Source organism: Nematostella vectensis, chromosome 10 (genome assembly GCF_932526225.1).
Source record: "Nematostella vectensis chromosome 10, jaNemVect1.1, whole genome shotgun sequence".
NCBI classification, from domain to species: domain Eukaryota; kingdom Metazoa; phylum Cnidaria; class Anthozoa; order Actiniaria; family Edwardsiidae; genus Nematostella; species Nematostella vectensis.
In genome coordinates, this window is record NC_064043.1 from 10,029,595 (window position 1) to 10,040,753 (window position 11,159).

General features: G+C 39.6%; 1 protein-coding gene across 2 annotated transcripts; it reads left to right on the forward strand.

Moving 5' to 3' along the window:
• Positions 1 to 421: 421 nt before the first annotated feature.
• Positions 422 to 10,711, forward strand: LOC5519211 (cholesterol 24-hydroxylase-like). Of its 2 annotated transcripts, none has more exons than XM_048733675.1 (14): positions 422 to 694; positions 1,485 to 1,562; positions 2,910 to 2,994; positions 3,061 to 3,221; positions 3,558 to 3,696; positions 4,154 to 4,267; positions 5,973 to 6,135; positions 6,484 to 6,543; positions 7,701 to 7,773; positions 8,359 to 8,446; positions 8,726 to 8,836; positions 9,027 to 9,121; positions 9,213 to 9,279; positions 9,824 to 10,711. In XM_048733675.1, exons 1-14 carry the CDS (start codon positions 432 to 434, stop codon positions 9,959 to 9,961), a joined length of 1,635 nt encoding a protein of 544 aa, XP_048589632.1. In that variant the 5' UTR covers positions 422 to 431; the 3' UTR covers positions 9,962 to 10,711. The 2 variants fall into 2 exon arrangements, with proteins under 2 accessions (XP_048589632.1, XP_048589633.1); XM_048733676.1 differs by lacking the exon at positions 422 to 694 and adding an exon at positions 1,124 to 1,142.
• Positions 10,712 to 11,159: the final 448 nt, after the last annotated feature.

An 11,159-nucleotide genomic window follows, 5' to 3' on the forward strand; every position in this document is an offset into this window, starting at 1 on the left:
GATATCGCGCAACACAACCTTCCGCGCATTATTTCACTCGGCAACATGTTGCGTGTTTATGAACCCGCTTCAAAAACATGCAGCACAGAATGAAGAATATGGAAATATGGAAAGTTATTCCGTGTAACATTTGTTTTGCAACATGTCAGAATTGATACGATACAATATATCGTATCCATGTTTTTGTTGCATGTTATCCCGGCAACTGTCGACGCAGACCACACGGTCCGACGCACACCAGCAGATAGAGCCCATAGAGGGTGTCCGGTGTTTTTTTTTTCCTACGTTTTTATTTTTTAAGGGTAGTTTTTGCTTTTGGGGTGTTTTTGGTGTTCAGGAATTGTTAGGGGTATTTTTCGAATTCTCCGAAAAGCCGGGTTACGGGAGTCTACGCCAGAAAACAATTGGGCTGCCTGTGGTGTAAAGAGGTGATGTCTCGATCTCTTGAACATGCATTCCAAAAGTGTCGCGTGTCCTATGAGGAAATAATTTTCTCCTCCATTGCCTCCGCGCTTCTAGTATTCTATTCAAAGAAAGCTCTTCCTTTTCTACAAAATATGGGGGTTTTCTTGATAATATTCGGTGCTTTTGCTACTGTAGTTGGGTTTGCTTCGCTAGTGTTTTTACTTGTCTCGCTGTATTTATTTCTTCTCCATAAGAAATACGATCACTTACCTGGTCCAGAACGCGCAAGGTATGTATATAGGTAATTCTATCTTATTTTTAACCTTAAATCTGTTATCACACAATAGTCCTTGATCCATATATCTCCAACAATACAGCCTCTATCATACCATTTTCCCAAATAATCACTCGTTATCTGTATATTTTTCATCATACCGCATTCCTCCCTTACGCAACCACATCCTACAATACACTGTCTCATACAATAAATATAGCCTTTTCAATGAACCGAAAAATGTTGTCGGTGCAAAAGGGTAAAGACAAACGTAGACCGAAAGGTATCACGGTACTACTAAACAATCGACTTTTATTACTAAACAATCGACTTTTATTATCCTGCTGTTAGTCTAACGAGAGGATCTCGCGAGTCAGCGGCTACACGTAGGCTATCCTGCTGTCGAAAATTACTATATCGAGAAGATAATAAAAATCCAAACATTTTCTTTGCTATAATAAAGGTAATGTAGTAGGGAATTTAAAGATGCAAAAATATTTTTTGATAGAATTTTCACTTCAAGGCACCCTGTATAACAGGGCGAGGGCTGCTATGTATACGTCATCTATGACGTCACATATCACCTTATTACAAATGTGTCTGTTATTACAAATATGCAGAACGTTTCATTATAACAAATGTGGCCTGAATTTTTTCTCATAGTTGTATACATTTTTTTTTGTTTGTCTGGTTTGGGCTGCATGCATATTTTTTCTAATAGTCTTTTCATCATATGATTTTTTTTTCTTACCCCCCCCTCCCCTCATTTTTCTAATGGTCCATCCCTTTCCCTGTTTTCTTTCAGTTTTTTCTTTGGTCATATTCCACTGATAAAGGAAAATATAATGAAAGGCAGAGAATTGCAGGAGTTGTTACTTGAATGGTAAGCATAGTGAGTATGTATTATTAGTTTGGTAGAGTTCGAGTACAGGTAGCCCAACCTCTAATTATTTGTCCCTATTGATTTTTACGGTAAACATAGGGCGAAAAACAAAATTAGCCAGAAAACAAACAAAAAGTAAACATAAACACAACACTTTGCTACACACGTCTTCTCAACAAGTTGTTTTTTATATTTTACTAATTTTGTTTTTCGCCCTATGTTTACCGTAATAATTAATAGGGACCAATAAAGAGCTTGTGTGGCTATCTGTGGTTTGGAGACTATGTAAGCGTAGGAATGTTTTGGTTTAAAACTGAGCACGCTAGCTACTAAACACCATTTTCTGCACGAACTCGACTAAGCTAATAATGTACTAATAATAATTTAACAATACACAATAATAATAATAACTGTCCAGACCAGACCAACAGGGTCCAAAGTCAGTTCTCGATTCTGGAACACACATCACTACACATAAATTGCAATGATTGCTGATATTGATTGAATGAATAATACAAAAAAATGTTGTCAGTGGCTTGACTGCTGCTGTCTGAGGGCATAAAGAAAAAAAGTAAAGTTATATATGCTTTATCAAAATTTCCTGCATTCAGTAAACACATGAACAATACAGTATCCTTTTATAGTAGGACTGGTATTTGAAGTAGGTACTTACAATTATTTTTATTTGATGAATACCATAAATTGTAAAGCTCTTTTTATATCTTATCAATTGATCTCACATTCATCATTTTGTAAACTAAACAATGTCACACATTCCTACTTGTTATTTCAAATTCATTGACAACCAACCGGCCAATCTAATCACTTTGTCCGCCAGCGGATGAAGTCCAAATTTGCGACTCACGGAGGACCCCTATTCCCCCCTGTTTTTAATTTTCGCTCAAAACCCAAGCTGGCAGCTACAAATCGCTCAAGGCTTGTTTTTAACTTGTGATTGCTTGCAAAGTGTTGGAGGGACTTCTGTGACACTCGATCCTCGGATGGATCATCCGTAAACTTTTTGTGGTCTTGCTGTGCTTTCAAAACACAGCAATCCTTAGAACATCTGTAACCTTCCAGTGTTTATCTTCCGGTTAAAAATTAGTTGTATAATTGGACATTTTTATGTACTCTCAGCATCTTGAATCTTGAATGTGTTCATTCTTTGTTCAGTATCCTGTATATCTTTTATGCACACGAGTTGGCTCACAAAGCCTTTGAACCGCTATAAAAACACCAGGTAAATGCCTGCATTGCAGCGGGAGGGGGACTTCATCATTTGTGCACTGTAATGCCCCCCCCCCAATAGTGCTACCGATATGTATTATTATTTCTACAATGTTCCAGGTCTAATCGTTACGATGGAGTGTATGTGTCCTGGTTTGGAGGCTGGCATCCCTCAGTTACGCTTTCTCATCCAGATGCTTTGCGGGTAAGGTGTTTTGATAATTGAACTTTCAATTGATATGTTGATATGCATAATGTTTCTTTTTTACAGGAAGCAATTATCAAATACAATTTGCCAAAGCCTGTCAAATTCTATCAGAGCATGTCTGAGATGTTTGGTGTACGTTTTATGAAGGATGGGCTGGTAACAATCCCCTATCATGAGGTTTGGAAGAAGAAGAGGAATGCCATTAATCCAGCTTTCTTTCGCTCGTGAGTAACTTTTTTCCCTTTCTTAGCAAGAACCCCCACCCCCCCACCCAAACTCCTGGAATTTGTACCCTTGAATTTGCCAAAATACATTGTTGGTAATAAAAAACGTTTTTAAGCCCCAGACAATCTATGTCATGATCTTCCCTGCCCCATCTAAAATGAGTATGTTTGTCTATCTTGTAGCATTGTGTGAATTTCTTTCCTCAGAAAAACTTCTAGTTCTTATAGAATAGAAGTGAAAACGGATCCTTCATGAGTGTTAAATTAAGAATACCAATAAGATATTTCGTGTTGGAAAGGCATATTCAACACTCTTTCCCCTGTTTGAATCTTTAGACATCTCAAGACTCTCATATCATCATTCAATCAGAGCTGTGACCTGTTCATAGAAACCCTGAAGCCATTAGCAGATGGAAAAACTGAGGTCTGCATGTTAGATCAGTTCCATCGTATCACCATGGATGTCATAATGAAGGTATGCAAAATGTGGTCAGACAATGCTATAAAGCCCCAACAGCCAAACAAACTAGTATAGTATATAATGCCATTTAGCATCATTCAACATGGTCAACAAAAAAGCACTTTTACCAATATCGCCAATATCAAGCAAAAACGTTTTACAGTCATCATAAGTTCAGACACTATTACAATTCTGCATGAAAGAGGAAAGTTACCGCCTTGAAATCCTGTTTAGGGAGGGACTAATCCAGGAGTTGAAAAAGGGGGGGTGGGGTGGGACGAAGCGATGGTTTCAAGAAAGGGGGGCTGGATTCATTGTTCTTCCGTTGATTTTCATATATTTTTATTGTTCTGAAAATAGCAGGGGCCGGGTGCCCCTCGGCCCACTTCTAGACCCGCCCTTGATTTTTTAGGTACAGTTATATTATGCCAGTGGGTCTTTCCCTATGCCACTTCATGCCTTTTTTATTTAGGTCGCCTTCAGTTTGGATTTGAAAACGCTTGACGACAAAGACAGTACTTTCCCTAAAGCTGTTAACAAGATGCTGGAAGCTGTTATGTTTCGATTCAGGAACCCCTGGCATAAGGTGATTAGTCTATCCTGTGTGACTTGGATGCTTTTTGGTTCTCTTGGGCCAAATTCAAATCCATACTAATAACCAATTCTATTCACGTATTTGCTGGCATTTGCATCCGGAACAGAACTTGAAGAGACGGACGTTTGCCCTAGGCCTTAGTGTAAGCGCAAAGTCAGAGCAAAATGCACAAAGCGCTTCTTCAAATACGACAAAGTTAATATGAAGGTTGAGCCTCGAACATGGCACCTTTACTCCTAAACGACAGATTAAAATATTGATTTAGGCATTGCCTAAAAGCGGCGCTCCAAACGAACAAATCTTTGCTTTATTTTCGCTTAATAATTTAAGAAATTTTAAATATTATTATTATATTGCTGTTTTTGGCGATTTCAACGATTTCACTGATTACGCGCCCAACTTGTTTAACCCCTTTCCCCCCACATAACACACACATAACAAGTTTAGCTGTCATATACGATGTTTCGGTGTCAGGGTAGTTTTACTTTTAGTGACGTCATCGATGGCGTCACCTGACCATCTCATTGCACCCCACTTGAAACATACATGACACATACCAAGATTGTTTGTCATATGATGTTTCGTTCATGAGATATGAATATAGATGTGACATCGGGATAATTTTGCTTAAAGTGGCGTCATCGATTATTTCACGCATCACGTAACCATATTTTGGCTTCGCCCTTGACACATACATGACACCTACCAAGTTTTGTTGTTATACAATGTTTCCTCCACGAGATATGAATGTTTTCTATTTTTATGGCGTCAAAATATTTTGCTTAAAGTGACGTCATTGATGACGTCACAATCACTAGACCATATTGGAGCAACCCCCTTGACAGCTTCGTGACACATACCAAGATTGGTTGTCATATGATGTTTCGTTCATGAGATATGAATATCTATATTCATGACATCGGGATAGTTTTGTAACGTCATCGATGACGTCACAAATCACGTGACCATATTTTTGCACCCCCTCTTGACACAAACATGACACCTTCCAAGTTTGGTTGTGAAACAATGTTTCTTTCAAGAGATATGAATGTTTTTGCTTTTCATCACGTTTTTTGCTTTTAGTGACGTCATCGATGATGTCACACAACGCATGATTATATTGTTGCACCCCCCTGTAACCTGCATGACACCTACCGAGTTTGGTTTCCATACGATGATTCCTTCGTGAAATATAAATATTTTTTATTTTGATGACGTCATTATATTTTTGGTTCTAGTGACGTCATCGATGAGGTCACAAACCACCTGACAACAGTTTTGCCTCTCCCTTGACACATACATGATACCTGCCAAAACGCCTCACCAAAACTCGAGTCGATGGGTTACCAATATTTGTTAATACCATATTTTTCTTATACTACTTTTTCTCAGGTATGGGGCTCCGCTTACGCGGCGCCTCGCTTCGCTCCGCTCAAAAGGCCAATCAATTTATGCTTCCGCTATAATATATGCAAAGTAACTCAAAGAATCCATTTCCATCGGCTAAATAAAGACAGTAACTGAGAAACTCTCAATTAAATATCATTAATAAAGTATCAGACTTCAATTGTGGATGGTTATTTTGAAGTCTCCTTGCAAATAAACCGTCATATATTTAATTATAAACAATAACAAAGGAGAAGTTGATCGACATTCTTTAAGGGAAAGATGATCTCTGTTTCTTGTTTTTGCTCAGTATGATCCGCGGACGTTTAAATACCAGCGGGAAGTGGCGAACAGTCTGAGGATGATCCGTGAAACAGGGAGAAACTGTATCGCAGAACGACAAGCAGCTATCGTTCAGGGGGAGGAAATACCCAACGATATTTTATCCACCATTATGAAGCTTGAACTGCAAGGTTTGTTAATGATGGCATGAGACCGTCCTCGGAAACACAGGGCGTCGAGGTCACAGGCGCGAGAACAAGGCAGCGGGGAGATTAGTTTTTCTTCTAAAATGTTGATAAGGAACTAAAAAAGCACTCCCTTATACAATATTCCTAGCCTTACTGCCCCTCTTCAAGTTTTATCATCACTAGAGACGCAAGCAAAAGCGCACACACGACAGCATTAGCTGTCGGTCAAACAGCTGGCTCAATTGCAAGAAAATCAAGCCTTTGAGTCTTCTCGTGCGTCTGCCTTTTAGACCATTGCTTGACCATTGCTTGACCATTAAAATTTGAATCTCTGTTATTCATCGTTTTCAGAATCGAGGGAACTGGATATTGAGGAACTGCTGGATGATTTCGTTACCTTTTTCATCGCAGGTAGGACATTATTGTCAGCGTGTATGTAATTTACGAATCAAAGACGTTCTTTTCCAGCCTAGTACCAGGCGTTCATACTGTGTTTCCTGTCCTCGAAGATGAACTGTGAGACAGCGTGGGGGGCTGGGAAGAGCTAACCCACAGACGGTCTCCTGTGACGTCACAACTCTTACCATCCACCGGAAACCAATCTCGTTCCCAGAGCCCACGTACCTTTGTGCCAGCGGCAAGATACGGATAATCTTTTTTTTTTCACCAACAGAATCTGTTGGTTCCGGTTTTACTGCGCATGTCCAAACAAAATAGCGACCGGAGAGAACAAGAGTTGATCTCTTTCACTGATCGATCTTCCCTACTTAACAAATTAGGAAAAGCCAAAGATTTTACGCTGAAAGAAATTCAATCCCAGATTTTGAAGTCAATCATCGTTTATAGAAAGGATGGTTTTGGTATATTGTATATGTTGCCAACCATGTTGCCAACGCACGCTTCTACATTTCTCTTTATTTTCCCAAAGGCTTTCCACTAGGCCTCCCTCTATTTTGTAAGACCAAAAAAGCTACAATTGATTATTGTAAGGTACTAAACGTTTGTAGCAGCAATAACAAAATTTGGTTTTAAATATATACGCTGGTTCGTGGGACTTTTCTCTGCAATTTTATTTTCAAAACAGATCTTACTTACCCTGGGTTCCAGAGGCTGAATATCCCGCTTCGCTCAAAAAACTCCCACTTCGCTCAAAAAACTCTCCCTTCGCTCAAAAAATCTTGCTTCGCTCGAGAAACCCTCGGAGCCTCTGGTTTCCGGGGTAGATCTTACTGGTAATGACAGAATGTGTGACAAGCGTATCGTGAAGCTTTTCTATTGTTCTATTTACTTCCGTTTTATTTGCGCATGCTCACTGAAGCAAGCTCGAAAGCCAATAAGAATCGCCCTAGGAATTGATTATCCCAGGGCCTTGTACCTTGCCGCTGGCATAAAGGTAGTGGGCTCTGGGAACGAGATTGACTGGAAACCCGGTAAGAACGCCTGGGCTAGGCTGAACACAGGAGACCCAGTAAAAACGCCTGGGACTAGGCTGGTTCTTTTCCATTCACTAACTTAGTGTTCAACAGTTACAAACTGTAATAACCAAGCAGTATTGGCGAATTATACAGGGCAAGAAACTACCGCCAATCAGCTGTCTTTTGCTCTTCTTGAGATTGGGCTGCATCCGGACATAACACACAAGTAAGTAGCTCGAACAGGGGCGTAGCCAATGGGGTGGCCTAGGTGGCCCGGGCCACACCCCCCCCCCCCCCCCCCCTTTAGCAGCCCAAAAATACAGTAAATGTATGAGACATTATCTAAAATACAGGAGAAAATGCCTTGAAAGCCCCTTATGGGCCCCCTCCTGTTAAAAACCCTGGCTACGCCGCTGTCTAGAAAAAGCGTGTCAAAGTATGAAATCACGAGAAAAACCGGTTTATTTTTAAGTAAACTTTAAAATAACAACCCACGATTGAAGTTTGATACCTAATTAACGATGTTTTTGTTAAAAGTATCTGAGTCATGGATTCTTAGAGTGAGTCGGTATTTTGCTGGGGCGTAAAATGGCGGGCGGGTTGGCCTTCTGTAAAACAAACAAAAACAAGCCGTCTTCAAAGTCTAGAAAATTACTCGTGGACACTTAAAACATATTTGGTTTCCAGGCACGAGTGCCATTATATGGGAACCACAAATGTCTAGGTTGGAAAACTGGAAATACTAGGATTGTGGTTAATTCTTCTGTGTTTGGAAAAGTTGTCCCTATTAAAAGCTCGCGTATCTCGTCAGGGTGGTAGAGGAGGTAGACAAAGTCATCGGATCTCACGTGGACTTCGTCGAGTATGACGACCTGGCAAATCTGTCCTACATGACGCAGGTAAAATAGAAATGAAGAATATTTTGAGTATTAAGAAAAAAAAACATGTTTCTGTGGCTGTGCTGTAGGTTTTAAAGAAAACTTTACGTGTTTCTGTGCTGTATGTTTTTAAGGAAACTTTACGTGTTTCTGTGCTGAGGTTTTAAAAGGAACATTACGTGTTTCTGTGCTGTTTTAAAGGAAACTTTACGTGTTTGTGTGCTGTAGGTTTTTAAGGAAACTTTTCGTGTTTCTGTGCTGTATATTTTAAAGAAAACTTTTCGTGTTTCTGTGCTGAAGGTTTTGAAGGAAACATTACGTAAGTACCCACCAGCCGCTGGCGTCATTCGTCACTCCCCGGAGGAAATCACTCTGAATGGTCACGTGATACCGGCGGGGACTGGAATAGGGGTAAGATAAGTGAATGGATATGTCGAAAAGACGGACAGAGAAAGGGGGAAGGGTTCTGTTTTAGTCGGCTGAGGAGACGAGACAAGAAACAGTGTTAATCGTTTGTTCTTCGTTATTAATTGAAGTAAAAAAAAAAGAATAGGGCACCCTGGGCACCCCCAATCTCTTATGAGCTCTTTGCGTTCTTCAGCTCAATATCTACGGGGCTCATCATAATCCCACAAACTGGAAAGATCCAGAGGTTTTCGACCCAGAGAGGTTCAATGCTGAGAATGCGCCAAATATGTAAGTATTTCTGTAATAACTTGCCTCAATTATAATGTATTTGTGGTGTGGAGCACTTTATTAGCGCTTATTCCTTTGTTTTTCTACTTAGAAAACCATTTACGTTCTTGCCCTTTTCTCTGGGACCTCGCAGCTGTATTGGGCAGCATTTCGCGCAGGTTTGTTTTCTAGTTTGAGGCGGTGTCAGGCACTCTAGCCCCTCAGTTGTTATAAAAGAAAAAAATATATTAATCCAGTTCCCCACTTATTTCCCCGACTTTACTTCTTTTGTAATATAATATTGCAAGAGCAGAATTAGCAGAATTTGAAAGGCTAAATTCTAATAAAACCAGGAAATCCTACGTCCGAAAGCAAGGCACATTTTAACCAATAGACCGTCTTCACGATGTTGCGCGCATCCAAAATGCCACAGACTGGCGGGCTACTGCTGATATAACAGGGCGCACGAAGTGTAGTTGGCGCTAGAGTCAAATACCCCTTCTTTGCATTTTGGATCAGCAGTATTTTGGATGCGCGCGCAACATCGTGAAAACGGTCTGTTTTTTCCAGCGCAACGGAAAGTGACCTGGTAAACACGCAGAGCAAATTTGGAGAGGATTTCGTTGCTTTTATCGTTAGAATTTGCCTAACAAATCATGTTCCTTCTGCTCTTGTTATTGTCTTGTATTGTCTGGGTAATAATTCTTTATTTCCTACTTGTAGTTCGAGGCCAAAGTTCTACTCGCTCGATTCCTGCAGAAGTTTCGCATCAAGCTGTGTCCAGGCCAGACCACGGCCCTCAGACAGACAGGAACGCTTCAGCCCAGAGATGGAGTCATGTGCCTTATCGAGAAACGATAAACAACTGTATCGAGTATTAAAGCACAGACAAAGAGCTTATGCCGAACGCAGCTCTCTAGCATAGAGTCTACAATATCTTACAATTTTTTTTCTACTAGAGTTAACTTTTCATGTTTTAGTACTATTTTACATTCTTATTTTACTATTTTATATTCTTCTTTAATTGTCCTCTGCAACTGTTTTTTTTACGAATATAGAAAAAACTAAAAACTTAAAAGCCAATGATAAATCACAGTTTTCAATTCCACTGGAAACTTCGTCTAGTGAATGCACTGTGCATTCATGCACATTCATATTTCTTGATTTGTTGATATTTGTAATATTTCATCATCATCATTATATTTTAGGATTAATTTTCCTTTATTTTAAAATAATCCAAAACGGACCAATAAGTCTACGACTTTTAGTAGGTTTTTTATCCTCGAAATAATGACAACATGTAAGAACAATACATGTGCAATGCAATACAATACAATGCGATACAATTATCTTTATTTATCTGTTTATCGAGGGTAGCATATTAATTAAATTTACATTTTTCTAGCGCATGGCCCTCAAAGCCATGTAAGCTTTTATTATATATAATAGAATAGAGTTGATTGATTGATTGATGCTGTTAGAAACATTATCATCCCAACAAGAATTAACGCTTGGAGTTTTTTCCTATTGTATTTGGAACTAAAGAAACTCGGATATTAACGTGTAAGAAAAATATGTAACAAACAGTTGATAAGAGTTTGTCCAAGAAAAGCAGATTATTATTGGGGGGAGGGAGTTGGCTGTTTAAGACTAACATACTTTTTATTATAAGAACACTGAGATTTCGCCCAAATTGTAAGAACATGCTAGGGGCATCTTCCGTAGCAAGATATATATATATATATATCGATCTAATGCGTATTTCCCGCAAATACTCGGCAAAAGCGAAGCGTGGAGTTCGACATTTCATGCATCGTCCCTTATGTGCCGAGCATTCGCATGTCGCCTTCAGCGAATTTTTTCAAGCTCGAAGCCATCGTTTGACGGTTCTAACTAACGGTGGGAGGTTTTTAAAGTCAAAACTTTTCATTTTGGCTTAATGGCAAAAAGAAAAAAGGGAAGTGCATCTACTTTTTTTTCTCCTTGCACATGGCGAAAACGAGGTGTCGAACTCCAGGCTTCATATACTGTGCCGAGCATTTGCGGGTCACTTAATGGG